This window comes from Danio rerio, chromosome 5, assembly GCF_049306965.1.
Source record: "Danio rerio strain Tuebingen ecotype United States chromosome 5, GRCz12tu, whole genome shotgun sequence".
Taxonomy (NCBI): Eukaryota; Metazoa; Chordata; class Actinopteri; order Cypriniformes; family Danionidae; genus Danio; species Danio rerio.
In genome coordinates this window covers 26844131-26865170 of record NC_133180.1, presented here as the reverse complement: position 1 = coordinate 26865170, position 21040 = coordinate 26844131, and the positions used below count along the sequence as shown (strand labels likewise).

At 37.1% G+C, this 21040-nt stretch overlaps 2 protein-coding genes across 8 annotated transcripts in view; one reads left to right on the top strand and one right to left on the bottom strand.

Annotated features, from left to right (window-relative positions):
• The window catches only part of naaladl1 (N-acetylated alpha-linked acidic dipeptidase like 1), a 15501-nt gene extending 7225 nt beyond the window's left edge, over positions 1-8276 (bottom strand). Inside the window, exons 1-13 of one of the 3 annotated variants that reach the window (XM_073949550.1) lie at positions 7424-8276; positions 6659-6846; positions 6337-6509; positions 5791-5912; positions 4493-4612; positions 2889-3078; positions 2684-2777; positions 2504-2608; positions 2322-2407; positions 1847-1966; positions 388-473; positions 226-289; positions 82-149 (exon numbers count right to left, since the gene is read on the bottom strand). In XM_073949550.1, coding sequence (XP_073805651.1) covers positions 82-149; positions 226-289; positions 388-473; positions 1847-1966; positions 2322-2407; positions 2504-2608; positions 2684-2777; positions 2889-3078; positions 4493-4612; positions 5791-5912; positions 6337-6487 — 1206 coding nt within the window. In that variant the 5' untranslated portion in view covers positions 6488-6509; positions 6659-6846; positions 7424-8276. Of the gene's footprint in view, positions 1-81; positions 150-225; positions 290-387; positions 474-1846; positions 1967-2321; positions 2408-2503; positions 2609-2683; positions 2778-2888; positions 3079-4492; positions 4613-5790; positions 5913-6336; positions 6510-6658; positions 6940-7423 lie in introns of those variants that run through there. The other 2 variants (XM_073949551.1, NM_001098190.1) reach the window with 2 other exon arrangements.
• On the top strand, positions 7647-20894 carry erap1b (endoplasmic reticulum aminopeptidase 1b). Of its 5 annotated transcripts, none has more exons than XM_005171800.6 (19): positions 7647-7761; positions 8497-9017; positions 9117-9255; positions 9399-9533; positions 9646-9766; positions 11180-11334; positions 11433-11546; positions 11686-11817; positions 11894-12025; positions 13591-13674; positions 13764-13921; positions 14386-14465; positions 15965-16148; positions 16296-16452; positions 18735-18919; positions 19049-19210; positions 20085-20225; positions 20304-20385; positions 20496-20894. In XM_005171800.6, the coding sequence occupies exons 2-19, from the start codon at positions 8518-8520 to the stop codon at positions 20664-20666; spliced, it is 2832 nt and encodes a 943-aa protein (XP_005171857.1). In that variant the 5' UTR covers positions 7647-7761; positions 8497-8517; the 3' UTR covers positions 20667-20894. The 5 variants fall into 5 exon arrangements, with proteins under 5 accessions (XP_005171857.1, XP_073806055.1, NP_956500.2 ...); XM_073949954.1 differs by having other exon boundaries at positions 7647-7826; NM_200206.2 differs by having other exon boundaries at positions 7648-7761; positions 11120-11334; positions 20496-20893.
• The last annotated feature ends 146 nt before the right edge of the window (positions 20895-21040 follow it).

Sequence of the window (21040 nt, the reverse complement as noted above, 5' to 3'; positions counted from 1 at the left end):
GCACAGGACTGGTCAAAGCCTCATGAAGGATGTTAAAATCACATTTCAGCTAAGAGAACAGATTGGGGGTTTGTTCCTCACCTGTTTGGAGGCGGTAAAAAGCACACTCTGTGCTGCTGGAGAAGCTGAGGCTCTGAGAGTGGCATTAGCTGTTGTGGACAAAGAACATTTCAGCAGTGCGAACACATCAGGATCAAAGTTATAATCTGACGAAAAGAGTCATACCAAACACTGAGATGTCCACGTTGATGTAGGCCACGGTGCGCTCACTCAGCTTACTGAAGTACTCCTGCGAATGAAGAATACTTTCAACACATATACAGTACAATCTTTTCTTAACTCTAATTCCAATTTGTAGCACATCAGTTGGTGTGATTATTAACAAACCTCTGTGTATTCTGCAGATCCGATAAGGCCAAATTCTTCAGCTCCCCAACTGCCAAAGATAATGGACCGCCGAGGTCGCCATTTCCCTTTCAGGTAGAGAATTAGTGTTGGATTCTTTTTTTTTTTTTGCTTCATCACACTATAAGCATTGCTAAATCTTTCCTCTTTATTGCAATTGCAGAATTAATTTCGTTGGCCATATAAAATAGAGCTTTTTGTAAATGTAAATATTTTCAAACATAAAACTAAATTGAGTTGCTGACTTCCAAAACAAAGCGCTGATTCTGAAAGAGCTAAAACAAGCTGTCCTGTCTCAAAGTCAGCCCAGGCTCATTGGAAATGCCTCAGCCTGCATTTGTAATGTAGAAAAAAAAATTTTTTTTAAAATGTAAAATGAAAATGTAAAAAAATGGAGTTGCTCCATGTATGTTTGTCTGCATGTTTCAGATGACAAATCCACTAGAGGCCGCTGTTTGTATTTTAGCATCTGAAATGCGTCATGCAAGGCCTAATATACTTTAAACTAAGTTTTTATTCGTTCTTAGTTTTTCAGGTCAAATAGAAGTTAAAAAAATTATTAGTGATAGAATGCTGTTTGTGACAGCCTGGTGCTGCAGCAGGCGGGGTTGTAAATGTGTCTTGCTGCTTGTATGTACTCCTTAACACAACAATGTTTCACCTTTGGCAAACAGAAGTGACACTCCATGAGAAATGCCACCGCAGTGCAACACATCTATACATTGTCTTCTAATTATTGTGGACAGACACCGAATGGCACTGCCAGTGTGTGCAAACTCATAAAAATTGATAATGGGCTTTTCATCTGGTGTGAGACCCCCTCCTCGTCTTTAAAATTTCTCTGCGAGTGAGTGGGCAAACGAATCAGGTGGAGGAGATTGCATGTCAAAGAAGGCTGAGTTACAGAACACACCCACCTATTACACAATCGCTTTTAACCAATGGCAGCTTAAAGGTGTTCAGAAGCCCAAATGAACTTTGAAATGAAATTTGCTTTTGTGAACTGATCCGAATTGCTGAAATGAATCAAAAGAGCTTTGTTTCAGCTTGGTTCTGTTCGGAATGACGTTTGACATCAGTTTGTTTGAAGTAAACAGGAGCCTTTAGGGTACGTTTTGTTGTACATTTCAGAAATGTTTTCAGATGTTTTCAAAGGTAAACATTCGAGAAAAGTGCACCGCATCACAAGTACACCACCACACAAAGAGAGGTACCAAGCAAACTGACCAATCCACAGTGACTGTGTTTAAAGTGGATTTTAAATAAACAAACACTTAATATATTAACATAACTCTAAAGTGTTCCTCGGTTTATGATGAAACTGCAAACCGTTTTAATTCTAATTCCAAAGTTTATTTTATTATACCTTTGTGTTAGCATTAATTTGATGATTGATGATGGTGAAATTGATTTTTTCTTTGGATGTCTTAAGTGGCCTCACCTTCCTTTACCATCTTTCCCAGCACTCTGGTGATCTCCAGCATCACTGCGGTGCCACTGCTGGGGTCAATGGCTCCGTGCACCCAACTGTCCCTGTGGTTTCCATAAATCACATACCTGTCTGAACAACAAACATCCAAAAAATATTTGAAATATGAAATGTATTTGGTAATGTTTTTGCCAAAAAATCAAATACAAAATTCTTCACTAAGGTTATGTTAATGCGATTAAAAAAACAAATCAGTAATAATGTAAAATATTGTTCAAATGAACTATAATTTTCATATATTTAAAATGCTATTCATTCCTGAAAATTGTCAACAGAAATGTGTCTGGCATTCACTGTAACATAATCCTTCAAATCATCATGTCCATTTGGTGTTCGAGAAACATTTAAGGCATTTATTTAAGACTAGAGTGTCTAAGTAATTTCAAGGAACTGTGCAAAATCAGCACAGGTATTTTGCTCAACCTACCTGGCTCTACACTGCCTCGGATCACTCCCATAACATTAGCTGAGTTTTCTATTTTCTCAATGTTATAAGTGTCCAAATGCACAGTGCTAAAGGACAGAACAAAACATTATTACCATTATAACTAACAATAAAGTCATCCAATACATAACTATATTTGTTAGAACATTGTAAGATGTGTTTACCTGTTGGTGAAGGAAGACGTGGCTTTGAATCCTGGTCCGCCGAGTTTATATGTGCAGTCAAATGCGCCTTGCCATCCTGCAGGTGCATCTTCCCCATCAAGCTCACTGTTGTGAATAATTCAATCAGAATGGGAAGAAAACATTCAAAAACATGAGAGATGAAAAGAAAGAAACACTTACCAGATTAATCTTTGAGCATCCTCAAACCCTATCGGCTGTGTTGGAATTGGTGGGATGCCTGTTATTTCTTCTTTTGGTCTTCTGTAAGTATCCTCTACAAGAGAGACCATTTAGTTATTTATTTACTATAGTATTTTTTTATAACATATGTGCTTTAATGCAATACATTTTAAAACAAATCAATTCATTAAAAAGCTCTGGTTACCTTTTGCAGCTAGGTAAGGTGTTAACAAGTCTCCAAAGTCAATGTTGTATGAGCCTCGCTCAACACCAGAAGGAGGAAGGTACCAGGAGTGAGGATAGGTTTCACTTTCTGACACCAGGCCGTCATTAATGTCGTACGGCTCAGTATAGACAAGAACCCCAACAACTCCAAACATGGCTCCATTTATAGCCTGTTATAATCACACCACACGGGAGAGTAAAACATGTGCTCATGTATTCAATATATTAAGAGTCGAGCAAACTAAACTAGTTAAAAATAACATGTTTAATTTCTGTTTAACAGAGAGCAGATTTTTTCAACACATTTCTAATCATGATAGTTTTAGTAACTGATTTCTAATAACTGATTTATTTTATCTTTGTCATGATGACAGTACATAATATTTTACTGGATATTTTTAAGACACTTCTATACAGCTTAAAGTGACATTGGAAGGCTTAACTAAATAGGTTAACAAGGCAGGATAGGGTAATTAGGCATATTATTGTGTATCGATAGTTTGTTCTGTAGACAATTGAAAAAATATATAGCTTACAGGGGCTAATCATTTTGTGACATTTAAAGGCTTAATTAGGTTAACTAGGCAGGTTAGTGTAAATAGGCATTATTGTAATAAAACAACATTTTGTAATTTGTTTTATTGTTGAAATAAAACAAATAAGACTTCTGTGGTAGAAAAAATATAATCAGACATGCTGTAAAAATGTCCTTTTGTGCTTTTAATGTCCTTGACATCTGCAATTTTTTTTTTAAATGATCATATTTTCAACAGTAGTTTTGTAATACCAAAAAAATACCAAAAATGTTGTGTTTAATTAGTTAGAAAGTAACCAATTACTGTTGCTGTAACTGTAACCTGATCTATGCATTAAAAATTCTAATAATTTTAAGCATGTAATGAATCAATTAATTAAATTACTTTTTAGACTAAGTAATTAGAAAAGTAACTTAAATACAGTTTTAACCCTTTAACTGCCCCACTAAGAAAAACATGTTTGGACTGCAGTTTTTAACTCCTAATGTCGCTAGTTAACCCATGCATTTTTTTTTTTCACACATCCTTTAAATTTCTAAAATATAAACCTACACCAAATGGTTGATATGTGGGTTTATGGTAAAAGTACTGGAATTAATGCATATATACTATGAAAAATCTGAAAATATTAGGTGTAGGACCAATTTATAAAAAAAAAAATACAAAATATATATACAAAATAAAACATTTTTGAATACTAAATCATCTTAAAATATTGCCATAAAATATTTCAGATTCTCATTTAACATGTTTTCTAGATTTGTTTTTACAATAAAAGCAAAATCAAGTGAAGTGCAACAGGATTATGTTTGTTACATTTTTTGTAAACCAAAAATACTGTGTAAAACCATTATTTAAAAAGGGTCAACCATTTGGTATAGTAGGCAGTTAAAAGGTATTACTATATGATATTAGTGGTGTTACTTTTTTGAAGTAGCTTACACAACACTGGGCTTAATATGGCCCAAAGCAGTCTCTAAAACAGTTATCAAATGAATTGTCATTTCCTGATGAATGTCCTGAATGTTTTTGACTGGTGTATTCTCACTTTTTTAGATCTCCCTTCTCCTCCATATCTGGTGATGGCGATGGTTCCTCTCAGATCCAGTGTTCTGTTTAACAGTTCGTAGTCACTCATTTTACCTTGGTTTGCATAAACAAGTTTTCCCTGCATATAAAACACAGATGGGTCAGTGTGTTGGATCGCATCACAGTTTGACAATTACATAATCTTATCAGCTTCTGATTATCAGCTTGAAGTTAGTGATAGCAAGAAATCCTAACTATAAACCTTTGTCTGAACTGTCAGTAGTGGAACATTGGTGAGAGAAGAAACAAATAGGTTTCTGTGGATGACTTTACTACAGGGACTTGAAGTGGCTTGATAGCCCCAAAGGTCATCACTTACACAATGTTTTCTAAGACCGTCAAGTGCAGTAAAAGCAATCATCTTCATCTTGTGACTTTCTGACATGATACAAAGGTGTCTTTAAAAAATAATAATATGGGGAAACTGTGCTATTAGAGACAAAAAAAGGAATTAATAATCCAATATTAAAAAGATTTATGTAATTGTGTAAATAATGTAAATATTTAATATACTATGTTACTGTGGAAAATTAAGAGGTGATAATATGTGTCCTTGAAGCACATAACCAATCATCATTGTACATTTTTCAAGTTTTCATTAGGACTATTGGTTATGGTTATGATTTTTCTGAGATACAACAATTGGAAATCTGGAATCAGAGGTTAAACATTTATCACCTTTAAGGTTATCTAAATTAAGTGCTCAGCAATGCATGTTACTAATCAAAAATAGGACATTTAGTGAGGAAAATCTTTATGGAACATGATCTGTACTTAATTGAAGGAACATTTAAGTTAAATCGATAGTCGATTTGACCCATGCAATGTTTTTTTGGCTATTGTGAAAAATATACCAGTGCAAGTTAAGGAGGAACATTGTTTTGTGCTCTAGGGTCACACATTGTTAAATAATAATTCAGTTTAAAATATGTTTTCTATTATAACATATTTTAAAATGTCACTTATAATACATTTCCAGCATCTTTACGTCATCAGGAATTCAATTTACTGAAAAACATTTCTTGTTATCAGTGTGCAGTTATATATTTTTGTATTAACTGTGATGGTAAAAAGAAGATAATTGGCTTCCCTGTTTTAACTTACTATCAAAATGTACTGTCCCAACAATTTTGACCTGTGTACACTGCATTACACTTCTTTACTAATGAAATCTATGGCTTTTATTTGTAAGCTAGTCATTTTTGAAGAATAATATGTAAGAATTCATGATCTTTTAAAGAGATGTATGATGGGCACCTTGACATTTCCTGCAGGTGAATAAGCTGCGAAAGGCTGGACCACCTCTGGATCCTGCTGCTCAGGTTTGTAAGCTTTCTCTCTCTCTCTTGCTGTAAATAGGACCTGGTTTTCTGGATCAACTAAATAAAAAATATATTTTAATGCATCATTTAACATATTTCTGGGATAATATGTCATTTAAATTCCATCATCCATCATTCATTCATTAATTCATTCATTTTGTTTTCAGCTTAGTTCCTTTATTAATCTGGGGTCGCCACAGCGGAATAAACCGCCAACTTATTCAGCACATGTTTTACGCAGTGGATGCCCTTCCAGCTTCAACCCATCTCTGGGATACATCCATACACACTCATTCACACACATACACTACGGACAATTTAGCCCAACCAGAGCCACCAGAGGAAACCCACGCGAACGCAGGGAGAACATGCAAACTCCATACAGAAATGCCAACTGACCCAGCCGAAGCTTGAACCAGCGACCTTCTTGCTGTGAGGAGACAGCACTACCCACTGCACCACTCTCTAACCAATTTCTTACCAACAGAGACTTTGTTAGGATTATCCTTGTTTGGAAATGACAGATACACCTTGTAGTCCTCCCTCCATGCACTGTCCAAGCCTGTTTTGGGGTCTTGCCACCTTTTCAGCATAAACGCAACAGTTGCTTCATCTCCAGGGGTGGTGGCCATGTGGGGAACCTTAGTCAGCTCCCTTTGCACAAAAGACAAAAGTAAATTTTCAATTCAGCTGGAAATTAAACAGCCACAAACAGATCACATAGAAATGTTCGCCATTTACTGAAATGGTCTTGCAAAGCTCATTTAATCATTCTGTCATGTGCCTCAGTATTAATACTTCACCTGAGGTTCTCTTTAATTTCATTGGTGTCCAGTTCTGCAAGGAATTTCTTAATGATACTTTCATCCACATCTTGAGATGCATCCCGGACCCACTCTGGTGCTGAACTGCCCTTTTCAATGGCGAAGTGTCCCAGTAGAATTCCTACAGTAAGAGCTGCTGCTCCTCCTAGAACACCCAATAGCACCTCCTTAAGCATAACGTTAAGATGTCAGAGCTCTTAATGTGTTCAACCAGCTCTATCCTCCTCTATTAATGCCCGTGGCGAGAGGAGGGTGTGAATGAAATGTTATGAAATGAAATGTGAAAATGTTATGACCATATGCATGTAGGTAAGTGTTTTGTCATTCTGACTGCTCATCCAAAATTCCTACCTGATAAGAAGGATTTACCTAAACCATAAAGTTTACACATTAATGATTTTAGTGAAATGTCAGGTTGGACTTTAACTCCTGCCACACTTAAGCTGTATATGTAAATTTTAATACCATTTATTGTGAATGCATGAAGAGTTTCTAAACACATAGACACACAATTCATGACTAGCATGAAAAAGTCAAACCGATACAGAAATAAACAATACTCAGAACTTTCTATGGATGTTCAGGTCTTATTATTGTTTTTATTATTTTTTTTTCTATTATAGAAAATATATTTTCTATGAATAATAACGTATCCAAAATGTATAAGGGATATCATTTTCTCAATAACTTATGGGAAATTTGTTTTTATCAAATACTTTGAATGTTAATAACTTATTTACTTACATCAAAATGTGTCTATTTTCGGTTTTCGGTGTCTTTCGCTCAAACTGAGAGGATCTGGCAACATGCGCCTTTGTGTATGTCACCTACCAGCTCATATGCAACCTCACATACTGATTTACTGCATTTATTTTTTCATTGCCCTGTTAAATTGCCTCGTTTAATACGAATTACCCAGCTGGCATAGCGCCTTTAATTTAAAAAAAAACTTCCCAGACTTCCCATCATGCAAATCTTAAAGAATTATATTTTCACTTTCACATTCGTGCTCAGCTGCATCATAACTGGCCTCGTTTTCTGAACAGATCGAGGACATTAATTCAAAGTCGTAGTTCATAATCGTAAGTATTATGAAATATAAAGATACATCTGAATTGTGCCTCGTACACGTGACAATTCAGAGCAGGTGACGTTAGGTTTTCCGTATTGCACGGCACGCGCAGTGTTTATCACACAGACCTCTCCGTTTCCTAATATAGAACAAGTTACGACGAATTTGATCAAACGATATAATGTCTCGTTCCAAATGATAATGGCTAACGTGTCCGCCGTCTTAAACAAGCCGAGTTTTTGACTGGTAATACTTAACATAAGGTTGAGCTCATAGCGTTTAGCATTTACTACAGCATTTCGAATGAACTGTAATCGAGTGATACAAGAACACGCGTTTATATTAACTTATAGTAACGTGCCGACGAAACAAACAGGTATTTATATTTCTGAGAAGAGTCTGCAGCTAATTTAAGTTAGACTTTTTGAATGACAGCAGATATTTAAAATGTAACAGATAAACATGATTAATAAAACATAATCGACCAAAAACATATATTTTGGGAAGTTTGGGACGGTTTATGATTACGTGGTAACGAAAATATATTTGAAAGGAACCAATTCACGGAAATAAGACTTCTGGTTGAATCAATCAGTGTCATTGTGTTTGACGCTTCTTTTATTTTAGTTTTAGAACAAGGAGAAAACATAAGTCATAAAGAGAAATGTGTTTATCCTTATTTTTAACTCATTATCTTGTATTGTACTTCAGAGTTTAAAATGCTCTATTTTTGTCACTTTCACAGAGCTGCTAAGCAGTAGGCTACATGGCAACCATGACTCGCCTTCCTGTGCTATTGAACCTCATAGTTCTGCCTATTCACCTTTGGGCTGCTGTCACTCCAGAGCCCACTTCATTTCCCATTTCAAGCAGTGGAGAGCCATTCCCATGGAACAAAATGAGACTTCCAGACACGATATCTCCCCTTCATTACAATCTCCTTATCCATCCTAACCTCACAAGTTTAGATTTTACTGGATCAGTACAGATTCAAATTGAGGTGCTTCAAGACACCAAGACTATCATATTGCACAGCAAGAATCTTCAAATCTCAAGTGCAAGACTGTTAGATGCAAATATAGCTCAGCAGCAGCCCCTAAAGGTGCTAGAGTACCCATACTTCCAGCAGATTGCACTTGTATCTGATAAAGCACTGTTAAAGAGAGGCCATGTATACTCAGTAGAACTGCATTTTGCTGCCAACCTCTCTGAGAGCTTTCATGGATTTTACAAAAGCACATACCGCACCAGTAAAGGAGATGTCAGGTGAGAAACCTCAGTTATGATTTAGCCAGCATCTCTCCAAATGATTCTGAAGCGGCTGCATTTTATATAAACTGATATCTGTATTTTCTTGTTCTTCAGGGTTGTGGCTTCCACACAGTTTGAGGCGACCAGTGCCCGTGCCGCCTTTCCCTGTTTTGATGAACCTGCCTTCAAAGCAAACTTTTCAGTGCAGATTCGCAGAGAAGCAAAACACATTGCCCTCTCTAATATGCCTAAGGTGCTGTAATATCCATAGAATCACTATTGATCAGTTCAACTCTTTTCTATCTAAAGCCTGAATAAATCATAGTGTGATATAAACTATTAATCTGCCATGGGAAGACTTGGATTCTTCTGTTAAGCCTATTCTTTTCTATCCAGCTGAGAACATTGGAGCTGAAAAACGGCCTGTTTGAGGATCAGTTTGATGTGAGCGTAAAAATGAGCACATACCTGGTGGCCTACATTGTCTCTGACTTTCTCTCTATCAGCAAGACAAGTCAGCATGGAGTCCAGGTTAGAAACTGATCCATCTCAAATTATTTTAATCACTTAGTTAATTATAAAGCCCTGCTTGTACTGCAAACATATTTGTGGTGCCTATATCACTTATTTGATGTGAATTCAGATTTCAGTGTATGCTGTGCCAGAGAAGATTGACCAGGCCGAGTTTGCTCTGGATGCTGCAGTGAAGTTGCTTGACTTCTATGATGACTACTTTGACATACCTTACCCTCTTCCCAAACAGGGTTAGTTGCACATGGACATACTTTACGTTGTCTACTTTTTATATTAGACTTTTATGTCTACTTTACTCACAATCATGTTGTTCCAAGCCCATATTACATTCATTCATTTGTGTAGCACAAACAAGAACTCTTTGTCCTTTCATTAGTACTTCTAACATTTTAACGTGCTCTTAAAATGATTATAAACTGAATCCATTTAAATCAAGAAGTTTAATCTTAAAGTCTTCTAAAGAAACAGAACTTCTTTATGCATAAAGTGTTAATTTTATTCACATATAAACATTCATTAACACCTTTCAAATTTGGTTTCGTTTGAGGTTTGTTTATGTGCATTAAGCAAGTGTAGTTGAGTTTTATGCACACGGATCAAACTTTATATGGAAATAAAAGGGAAATAATTTCTTTTCATTCTAAAAGTTTTAAAATGTTTTAGTAAACAATTTGTCAATGAAAAGAATGAAATCATATTTCATTAATTAATTTATGTTCCAAAGATTAATACAAGTCTTATGCCTAGTTCAGACTGCGTGATTTTAGCCCCGATTTTGGCTCGCCGACAGGTTTTGAGAAATCGCCGACAAATGCCTGAAATCACAGGCAAATCGCTGCTCGTGCACGTGAGTGACAATCACACAGTATGAACGATCAAAGACGCGATCTGAGAGAATCGCAGATGAGTCGCCGATGCCTGTGAGATGTTTGGCGTGCTAAATATCTGGAGCTGTCGGCGATTCAAATCATGCCGTGTGAATTGAGTTTTGACTGAAAATAACATCAGCCATCGCCTACTGCCAATGAGAGAGCAGCTTTCACTTGTGTGTGCGTGTGTGTATACCTGCTGCAGGCCAGCGGGAGGCTGGGGGAGAAGTTAAAAGCGCTCTTTTTCGGTTTATTTGGACCCACGAAATGGAGGAAAAACTAGTGGAGGTTTGACAGGACTCAACTCAAGAGCAACCGTGTCTGTTTGACGTTTCATACAGAAAGGAATTAGTTTATTATCAACTTAAGTTGAGGAGAAATGGCTAATTCCCTTTAAACCCAGGTGAGCAAACATGTACATGTTCTACCCCATTAAAGGCTTCTTTCTCATTATGTAGTTAATAACAAAAGATATACTACATGTTTTTGGCTGTGAGACGTAGTTTGGACGAAGTTGTCTGCGATTCTCCCTATAGTAAAGCCATGCAATGTGAATGTCCATGTCGCCGAACCATCTTGCATTGTAAACAAAGCAGCGACGAAACGCTATCCCAGATAGTCATGCAGTGTGAAAACATCTGTGACACGACTAGTTTGAAAATCATGCAGTCTGAACTCGGCATTACAGAATGCTGACATTATTTTCATTTTCAGAAAAACCAACCATTAAACATGCAAAGGAGGAATTCAGTGTTTATATAATCTGCTTTGTAGATCTCGCCGCCATCCCAGACTTTCAGTCTGGAGCGATGGAGAACTGGGGTCTGACCACTTATCGGGAATCTGCCCTTCTTTTTGACCCGCACAAGTCTTCTGCTTCTGACAAGCTTGGAATCACAATGATCATCGCTCATGAACTGGCCCATCAGGTGAACTAATGAAATTAAAGATCTGCATTCTTTAGATTATGATTGATATGTATTGCTGTGACTAATAAGTAAATGCTTTTTATGTTTGTTCTTGTCAGTGGTTTGGTAATCTGGTGACCATGCAGTGGTGGAATGATCTGTGGCTGAACGAAGGTTTTGCCAAGTTCATGGAGTTTGTGTCTGTTAACATCACCAATCCTGAACTGCAAGTTGTAAGTTTATGAAAAACACCAGAAGACATTTTAGCTTTTGATTTTTCAGTTTTAAATTGACACTCCAGTCTTAAAAGCCCTGAGCATGTGCTGGATTCAAATATGTTACTATGAAACTTCAATCTTTTTCGTGCCACAGGAGGATTATTTCCTAGGAAAGTGTTTCGAGGCCATGGAAGTAGACTCTTTAAGCTCTTCTCATCCAGTGTCCACACCAGTGGAGAACCCTGCTCAGATACAGGAAATGTTCGATGATGTTTCCTATGACAAGGTGCATAATGAAACTTTGACTGAATCACATTTTTCTTGCTAGTAAAACTTGTAATAAAATGTGACTGTCATTTCAGGGGGCTTGTATTCTGAACATGCTGAGAGAGTTTCTGACCCCAAAGATATTTAAGTTGGGCATTGTGAAGTATCTAAAACACTACAGCTACCAGAACACAGTCAATAGTAACCTGTGGGAAAGTCTGACCAATGTGAGTACAGATTGCACACTCCTACTGTTGATTTAATCTTGAAATCTTAGACATTTTCATTCGTGCAATTGAGGATTTTGCTTTAGATTTTGCATGCAGTTCAACTTGGTCAAGCTAGTTTGCTACATTGACCAATACACAAAAAAATGCTTGTTTTGTAAATGACTTGGAAAGTTACTCGTGTTTCATACATTCCTACTATATTGTCAATAAAAAAAAATTTTTTTAACTATTACAGTATTTCTTATAATCAGATTTAGTGCTTGCTCACACAAGGAATTTGTCTCAGTTATAGGTTAAAGCTTCCTGTACAAAGTGTACAAAAAGTACACACAGTGCAAACATAAGACATGAATAAATAACGATAGCATTTTTAAAAAGAAAACTAATTAATTTCCTGTGTTGAGTGCAATGTTCATATCAGATAATTAAAGTTGTTTCACATGGGAAATGGTCTTGGAAAAAAAACTGTTCATGTGTCTGACTGTTTTGGTGCTTAGTGCTCTGTTGTGCTGACAAAAATTCAATGAGAAAGTGAGCTGGGTGTGAGGGGTACTCTGATTTTCTGAGCCCTTTTCCACACTTGGGAGATGTAGAGATCTTGTAGGGTGTGCAGGAGGCACCTTTAATCTTCTCTGCTGTCCTGACTTTCTGCTGTCGTCTTCAGATTATCTAGGCCCCGTTTACGCTACTACGTTTTAGTTCTAAAACGCACAAGTTTTGCTACGTTTACTCTATCCGTCCACACTACGCCAGAGTTTTTGAGTCCCGAAAACAGATCGTTGGAGAGGCCGTTTTCATTCTAAAAACGCTGCTGCTCCGTCTCAGTGTTGATGGGGTAAAACGGAGACATCTGGGGCGGCGCTGCAGACATTTGTCTATCTGATTGGGGTTTTCTCCTAAATGCTGGGTGAAAAGCTAATGTGGACACTAATCATTTTCATTCTAAAATGCTGTTTTAAAGCTAAAACATGTTAGTGTAAACAGGGTCTAGTTTATTGGCTAGATATCAGTAGACGACAATATAAAAAAGGTATATGCCAAACTAGTGTTTTCCCATACTGATAAACTTCCGGTGACCTGTTCTTGTGAATTTTTTCCCAGTTTTTACGGTTCCTTTTACAGCATCAATGTTGTAATGTAATTAAAATACATTCAATAAATAAACTTTGGCGTTCATTTAGTTGCTCAAGTGTAAAACAAGACAAAAAGCCGTTTATTCACACGCGTCCGTCAGAATTGGCAGGTTAGCACAGAAGCTCCATTGGATTTACTGGGGTAAAATAAATGCTCATATTACAAAGACGTGGCGGAGAAAAATGTCATTTAATGCAGTGCTTCTTGTACAATCTGAGAAAAAAAATCAAGTGCGAACCTACATTCAATCTTGTTTGAGAAGCCATTTAACTTAGACATGCTTTAAAATATGGAGAAAAGTCTATTAAAATTTCCATTTCCTGCCAACTGCCAGGAGATCCACCTGAGAGTACAGGATCAAAATGTCATACAATTTATGATGAAATCTGTGTGTAGTGAGTGTTAACAGGTTTGAATACCTGATGTAGGTTTGTGATTCCGATGGTCTGGATGAGGGCCGACTGAAGGGTGATGAGTCCTGTCGGCATTCAGCCTCAAACACTGGAGCTTCTGTAAGTTACTGTTACATCAATAATCTTAAAACTCTACTGTGTTTTTTCAATGGTGTAATGATGCATTTCTGTGATCCTATATCTTTTAGAAATGGCACTCTGAGGATGAGCTGGATGTTAAGGCTATGATGGAGACGTGGACATTGCAGGAGGGCTTTCCTCTCATTACCATAGCTGTCAAAGGGCGGGAAGTCAGGCTGAGTCAAGAACGTTACCTCAAGAGTGACGACCTATCACAAACATCCAGGTTTTTACTTTGTTTTAAGCCTTAAATATAAACTTAAGGTTTATATTGATAAAAATGCACTCACAGTTAAGATGCATCTCTGGTTGAAATAAGATGTGTGGTGAAAATATTAAAACTGTAGGACAGCAGTGAATAATGATTCTCAAATACTTCAATCTTAATCACTCACAAGTTTTGACTTTTTTTCCACACACAACGTTTTAAACTTATATCTTTGTAAGTGGCCATAAATAAATAATTTACAAGGTAAAATCTCTCACAAACACTTGTCCATCATGCCCGCATGGCATCACCAGTCACTATCTCTAATGTCACTACAAGTTGTAAGCTCCTAAAAATGACTTACAATTACCTTGTTGCGGAAAATGTACTTACAACTTTTTACTGTTTTTTTTTTCTTTGTAATTTTCACTCTTAATTTTCCTTTTTTATATATTTAATTGTTGTTATTTTGCTGGTTATAGCTTCCTGTGGCAGGTGCCATTGACTTATATTACCAGTGACTCAACAACAGTGCACCGCTTTCTGCTAAAGACCAAAACAGGTATTTGTTAAAATAGCTTTGTTTTGTAATGATGATATGTGCTTTATTGCAGTCTGTGGTCCTATAAAGAACCTTAAACAGCCGCAGCACTTGTATTTTACATAAAATTTTCATTCAATTTATTCTTTTTTTTTCGGCAAAAGCCCTGCTCACACTGTGAGATTTCAGCCACGATATTATCATCTGAAACCAATTTGGGAAAAAAGATTCTTAAACGATTCCCAAAAGATTCTTAAAATCCTAGGCTGAAATCTGTGATCTTTGATCGTTGGTTTGACATGTTCACTGACAGCTGCTTCGTGTCAGTTGAGATGAGATTTTTCTTTTGAAGTTCTGATTTCAGACACTTTCCTGCCGTGTAACAACAGCTGTCATAAGCGTATATCCAAGAACTAATTGAAGCAATCCATACAACAATTCAAATGACCGCTGACCGCGGGGAAACTTTTTCTTCTTCCTGATTTTATTATTGAGACTCACCGTGTGGAAAATTGCCGCTACAGATTGTTTATGTTTGCTGTGAGGAATCATTTTAGAACGTGGGATAGTGAAAGTGTCAGGGATGGATGAAAACTCCAGGGGTGTTTTCTTTGGTGTTTTGTGCATCTTTGTTGTCGTTCTGACTTTATGACAGCTGAGATCTTACAGTGTGACATGGAAGCCATGTTTGTGCAGTCTGACATGCTACAGTCGTTCAGGATTATAAAAAAAATTGCAGTGTGAGCCGGCCTTTAGTCCCTTTATTAATCAGTGGTCGCCATAGCGGAATGAACTGTCAACTTATCCAGCTTATGTTTTACGCAGTGGATGCCCTTCCAGCTGCAACCCATCACTGGGAAACACCCACACACACTCTTTCACAAACATACGGACAATTAAGCTTATTAATTTCATCTATACCACATCTTTAGACTGTGGGGGAAACCGAAGCACCCGGAGGAAACCCACTCTAACAGGGGGAGAACATGAAAACTCCACACAGAAATGCCAAATGACCTAGCCGGGGCTCGAACCAGCAACCTTCTTGCTGTGAGGCGATCATGCTATCCACTGCGCCCTTGTGCTGCCTACACAAAATGTTACTACAGTAAAAAACGCTAACAAAAATGCTTCACACTAATTAAAAAAGAAGAAATCAAAGAAGAAAATGTTTTCTTGGGGAAACCAAAATGATTTTTTACTCAAGAATAAAGATTCCTGAGGACAACTTTTTCACATGATTGCCATAGGAAAACAATTTGGGGTTTTAGAAGAATTTAATTTCTGTTAGAAGAACAACATTTCGTTCAAAATGATATTTTCATATTTTAATAATTTTCCACTACAAAGAGTCTTTGGGGAATATAAAGATTGTATGAATATTAATTTTTTTTCACAGAACCGTCAATACCAATAAAGAAACTTTTTTAATAACAGCACAGTGGAAATGTCAGTGCGGCTGAAAATTCTCTCAGTGTAGCACCGAGTTCTAACAGATCTGTTGTACACTGTGATCACAGATGTGCTGTATCTGCCGGAGGAGGTGGACTGGATCAAGTTTAATGTGGACATGAGTGGATATTACATTGTGCACTATGAGGGCTCAGGCTGGGATGACCTCATTACGCTGCTCAAACACAATCACACTGCGCTCAGCAGCAACGACCGTGCCAGTCTGATCAACAACGCCTTCCAGCTGGTCAGGTCAGTCCTCAGGCATCCACATGTCCACTCTCATTGGACACAAAATACAATGTTTCAGAAATCTAACAAGCAGATAAAACACAATGTAGCTCATACAAAGAGAATGGAAAGTAATCAGTCCACACTTCCTTTTTGTGTTGTGGACAGTGTTGGCAAACTTCCTCTGGATAAGGCTTTGGATCTGACCTTGTATTTAAGCAAAGAAACAGAGATAATGCCAGTGACTCAGGGCTTCAATGAGCTTGTGCCTCTCTACAAACTGATGGAGAAGAGAGACATGGTGGAGCTGGAGAACCAGATGAAGGTCAGTGATTGGGAATCCATGATTCTTGAGGCTTCATCATTCGATCAGCTTAGTTTTGGTTTGAATTTGCTTCTGAAATGTAAAAGTTGTGTAGCAAAGTCTCTGTGGTGTCAAAGTAACCCATAGTTCACCCAAAAATGAAAATGTACTCACCCTCAAGTAGTTCCAACCTTTTATGAGTTTATTTACACAAAACGAAGATATTTTGAAGAAAGTTGAAAACCGGTAACCATCAATAGCTGGAAAAAAAATACCATCAAAGTCAATACACTACCTGACAAAAGTCCTGGTTTTAGGAACAACAAATAATAACTTGACTTCTAGTTGATCATTTGGTATCAGAAGTGGCTTATATAAAAAGCAGATTACGCTTATTTTACCAAAATAAAATATGATCAAGCCTTGATTTTTAATACGGACAGTGTGGTCTGACTTTGCTTAGACAAAAGTATTTTCATTTAACAGAAATAATGTACAGTCTAGAATATAAAGTCATGGTGCAGTGGTAAAAGAATTAATATTGTGTATGACTCCCATGAGCTTGGTGGACTGCATCCATACATCTCTGCAATGACTCAAATAATTTATTAATAAAATCATCTGGAATTGCAAAGAAAGCCTTCTTGCAGGACTTCCAGAGTTCATCAAGATTCTTTGGATTCATCTTCAATGCCTCCTCCTTCATCTTACCCCAGACATGCTCAATAATGTTCAAGTTTCCAGACTGGGCTGGCCAATCCTGGAGCACCTTGGCCTTTTTTGCTTTCAGCAACTTTGATGTGGAGGCTAAATTATGAGGAGTGCTATCCAGCTGAAGAATTTCCCCACTTCTGTGGTTTGTAATATAATGGGCAGCACAAATGTCTTGATAACTCAGGCTGATGATGTTGCCATCCACTCTGCAGGTCTCTCACATTTACCAATACTGAATGTAACCCCTAAATCATGTTTTTTCATCACCAAACTTGACTGATTTCTGTGAGAATCTTGCGTTCATGTGAGTTACAATAAGTCTGTACTATTTGTGATGATTGAGATGTTCAACAGATGATTCATTGAAATCATCTACCTTCTGCCACTTTTCCAAATGATCAACTAGAAGTCAAGTAATTATTAGTTACTCTTAAAACTGAGATCAACGACAAGACCTTTGTCAGGTAGTGTAGTTACAGGATTCTTCAAAATAGATCATCTTTTGTGTTCAACAGAACAGAGAAAGTAACATAATTTTCAGCTTTGGATGAACTATCCCTTTAAAGCACAGGTGTTAAATCCAGTTTCTGGAGGACCATAGCTCTGCACAGTTTGGTTCCAACCCTGCTTCAACACACTTACCTGTAGGTCTCAAACAAGCCTAAAGACCTTAATTAGTTTGATCAGGTGTGTTTAATTAGGGTTGAAACAAAACTGTGCAGAGCTCCAGCCCTCCAGGAACTGGAATTGACACCTGTGCTTTAAAGGAACACACTTTTTAATACATTTAGTCATCTCTAGGTCTGGCGGTAGTGGGAGCACTTTTAGCTAAGCTTAGCTTAAATGATTGGATTAGACCATAAGCATCTCGCTCAAAAAAAAAAAAAAAAAAAAAAAAGTTTTGATAATTTCTTTATTTACAGCTTGAAAATAGCAATTTCGGTAAAACCGGGTTTAGTACACGATGTAACTACAGAAATTTGTCAATTAGTTTTTAAATTTTTTGAGTGAGATGCTATTGGTCTAATCAGATTAAATTATTTATGCTAAGCTAAGCTAAAAGTTCTCCTGCCAGATCCAGAGATCGACTGTTCAATATTGGTAAAGCTCAGCTGTTTAACTTTAGGATAAAGAAGTTGTAAAATGAATCTTTTTCAAACAAAGTGTTGTATATTTTTAAAAGGTTTATGGCAGATGCCTTTTACTGCTCATGCCTAGTCTGCCTTTATTTAATCAAAAATGCCTTAGAACATTATTAACTGGTGTTTATTTGGCGTCTCATTGTTAGTGTTGAAAACATAAGAGGGGGGGGTCTTAAAAACAGTATTTGAAGTAGAAGTATTTTGTAGCAATATACATTATCATGTTGTCACTTTTTAGTAATTATTAGTTTGCATCTTTTTGTACATAGACAACACTCCCCATTTAAAAAAAAAAAAAAGTTTTAAGAAGAGTCTAACAGATTTTCATGAAACTTGAGGATGTGCGTTACAAGAATTTATTATCCCTGTTATTATGCAATTTAATTTGACCATTGTATAAAATGCCCCAGCGCTGTAGATGTTGTTGACGCTTGCAGTTTTCCTCAGGGCTACATCCTGCAGCTGTTCCAGAAGCTGATCGAGCAGCAGTTGTGGACAGATGAAGGCTCTGTGTCTGAGAGGATGCTGCGCAGTTACCTGCTGCTGTTCGGCTGTGTGCGCGGACATCCACCCTGCGTCAGCAACGCCACACAGCTCTTCAACCTCTGGAGGGACTCGGATGGAAACATGAGGTCAGAGGTTCATCTTCTCAAACGCCTTTTTAAACAATGAACACACTACACTGAAAAGTTCAAACAAAAGCAATTAATTTCGGATGAAAATGAATGAGAAATTAATTAGTTAATCTTTTCATTCTCTAGTCTTCCTAATGACGTTACTATGGCTGTGTTTTCTGTTGGCGCCCGGACTGAGGATGGCTGGGATTTCCTGTTTGAGAAGTACAAGGAGTCCATGTACGTCTCGATGAAGAGCAGAATTAAGCAGGCGCTCATGACCAGCCCACTCGATCACAAGCTCAAATGGTGAGACATTCGGATATTTGTTAGGCACGGGTTTCAAATGTTAATATTTATTTTTTAATGTTAAGGTTTAAGAACATTTCTTTAAAGTATGACACACATCATTTTGAACATTTTTGTTTCACAAAAACTGACAATGGGACTGTAGCAAATGTTTTTTCAGTGTTATTCCTCTTCTGGGTAAAACATTGGTATTTTGTTGTCTAAACATCTCTAAAACACGGCACCTGTTAGTTATCTTATGTCTATCATGTAAAAATAACTTTTATTATGGGTTTAAACAGTTGTGTGACAACAATGTGTAAATATATCCAGCCTCTAATGGTTCAAATTAATTCATTCTATTTTTATAATGACACTTGATTAAAACAGTCTGCAGATACACTTTGATTGACATTGTCCTTTTGTACATGTCATCAGAGAAGGAAAGCCACACCCATTATAGATGATCTCTCCCTCATTAGCATAGACAGCCCTGACTGAGAAGCAGCCATCCGCCATGAAGGCTGATTTATACTTCTGCGTCAAGCATTCGCGTATAGTCTTGCGTTGCCTTCGCGTGTTTGCATACCCTTCACCTTGGTAGCAGTGACAAGTGTGCTGAGAGCCACGGGAAAGCTTCAAGCCTTGCGGTAATATGATGAAAAATTATTATTTTCATAATTACAAAAAAAATATTTGCATGTTGACGACTGGGAACACTCCCGATAATAGATGTATGCATATATATGGGTATATCTCTGGCTCTGGATGGCCACAGTCCTCCACTGCACCTGTGTTTAATTGTAAGGAGCACTACCCTGTACTAAAATGGTGGCTCTATTGTCTTCAAGATGAGAGGAATACATAACTAGTGTCATGCTTTTGTTTGTGTCAGGATGATGGAGCAGAGTTTGGAAGGAGAGCTGATCAAGACTCAGGATCTGCCGTATGTGGTGACCTCAGTCAGTAGAAATCCCAAAGCATACAAACATGCATGGGACTTTTTACAAGCTAACTGGGACTCCCTGATTAAGAAGTGAGATGCGCATTTCATTAGACACATAATTGTGGTATATTTCTGAGCCCTTTCATGACTTCAAAATGTTGTTTACAGGTTTGACCTCGGCTCACACTCTATAGCGCACATGGTAGTAGGAGTGACCAACCAGTATTCGACCAGAGAAATGCTGGCTGAGGTTGGTATTTTTGCATATTTTAAAAAACAAATTACTGTAGTAAGTAGGAGATTTTATAAGTCTAAAATAAAAATGTTTTTTACATGGAGTGTGTTTCTGTACTTTGTCAGGTTCGTAATTTCTTCAGTTTGCTGCAGCCTGAGACTGGAGCAGAACTGAGGTGCATTCAGCAGGCCGTGGAGAACATTGAAGAGAACATTCGCTGGATGGACAAGAACTTGCCGCTGCTGAAGGCCTGGCTGCACAGATACTATGACCAGCAAAAAAATACAGAGCTGTGATCTGCTTCTGCTGTAAATGTTTATCAAAACGAGTGTATGAGTTTTATCTTGCGATTTAGAATGCTGGAGTTCATAAGAAAGGAAAAATAATGTTTGAAAAGTCTCTGAATTTGTGAATATTGGGTGAATATTATTAAACAGTTGTACCATTTCTTATAAAGGTTTAATTTAAGATTTTTTTTCTCTCCAACTTTTAATATATGAAATAAACTTTTGATATGGACTGGATTACATTTGTGATAGCTTTAAGTTTGTCAATACTACTCAATTAACACTTTAACCCCTATACAATGTTCAAATTCTCTGAATATTGTTTTTTTTTACATGGTCATTCAGATCTACCAATTTAAATAAATTAGTGGGCCAAATAAATA

Coding starts and splice junctions, on each gene's coding strand:
- erap1b (NM_200206.2), top strand. CDS start 8,518: ATGGCAACCATGACTCGCCTTCCTGTGCTATTGAACCTCATAGTTCTG. Junction 12,026..13,590: donor TGTGGGAAAGTCTGACCAAT/GTGAGTACAGAT, acceptor TACCTGATGTAG/GTTTGTGATTCCGATGGTCT. Junction 13,675..13,763: donor CCTCAAACACTGGAGCTTCT/GTAAGTTACTGT, acceptor TATATCTTTTAG/AAATGGCACTCTGAGGATGA.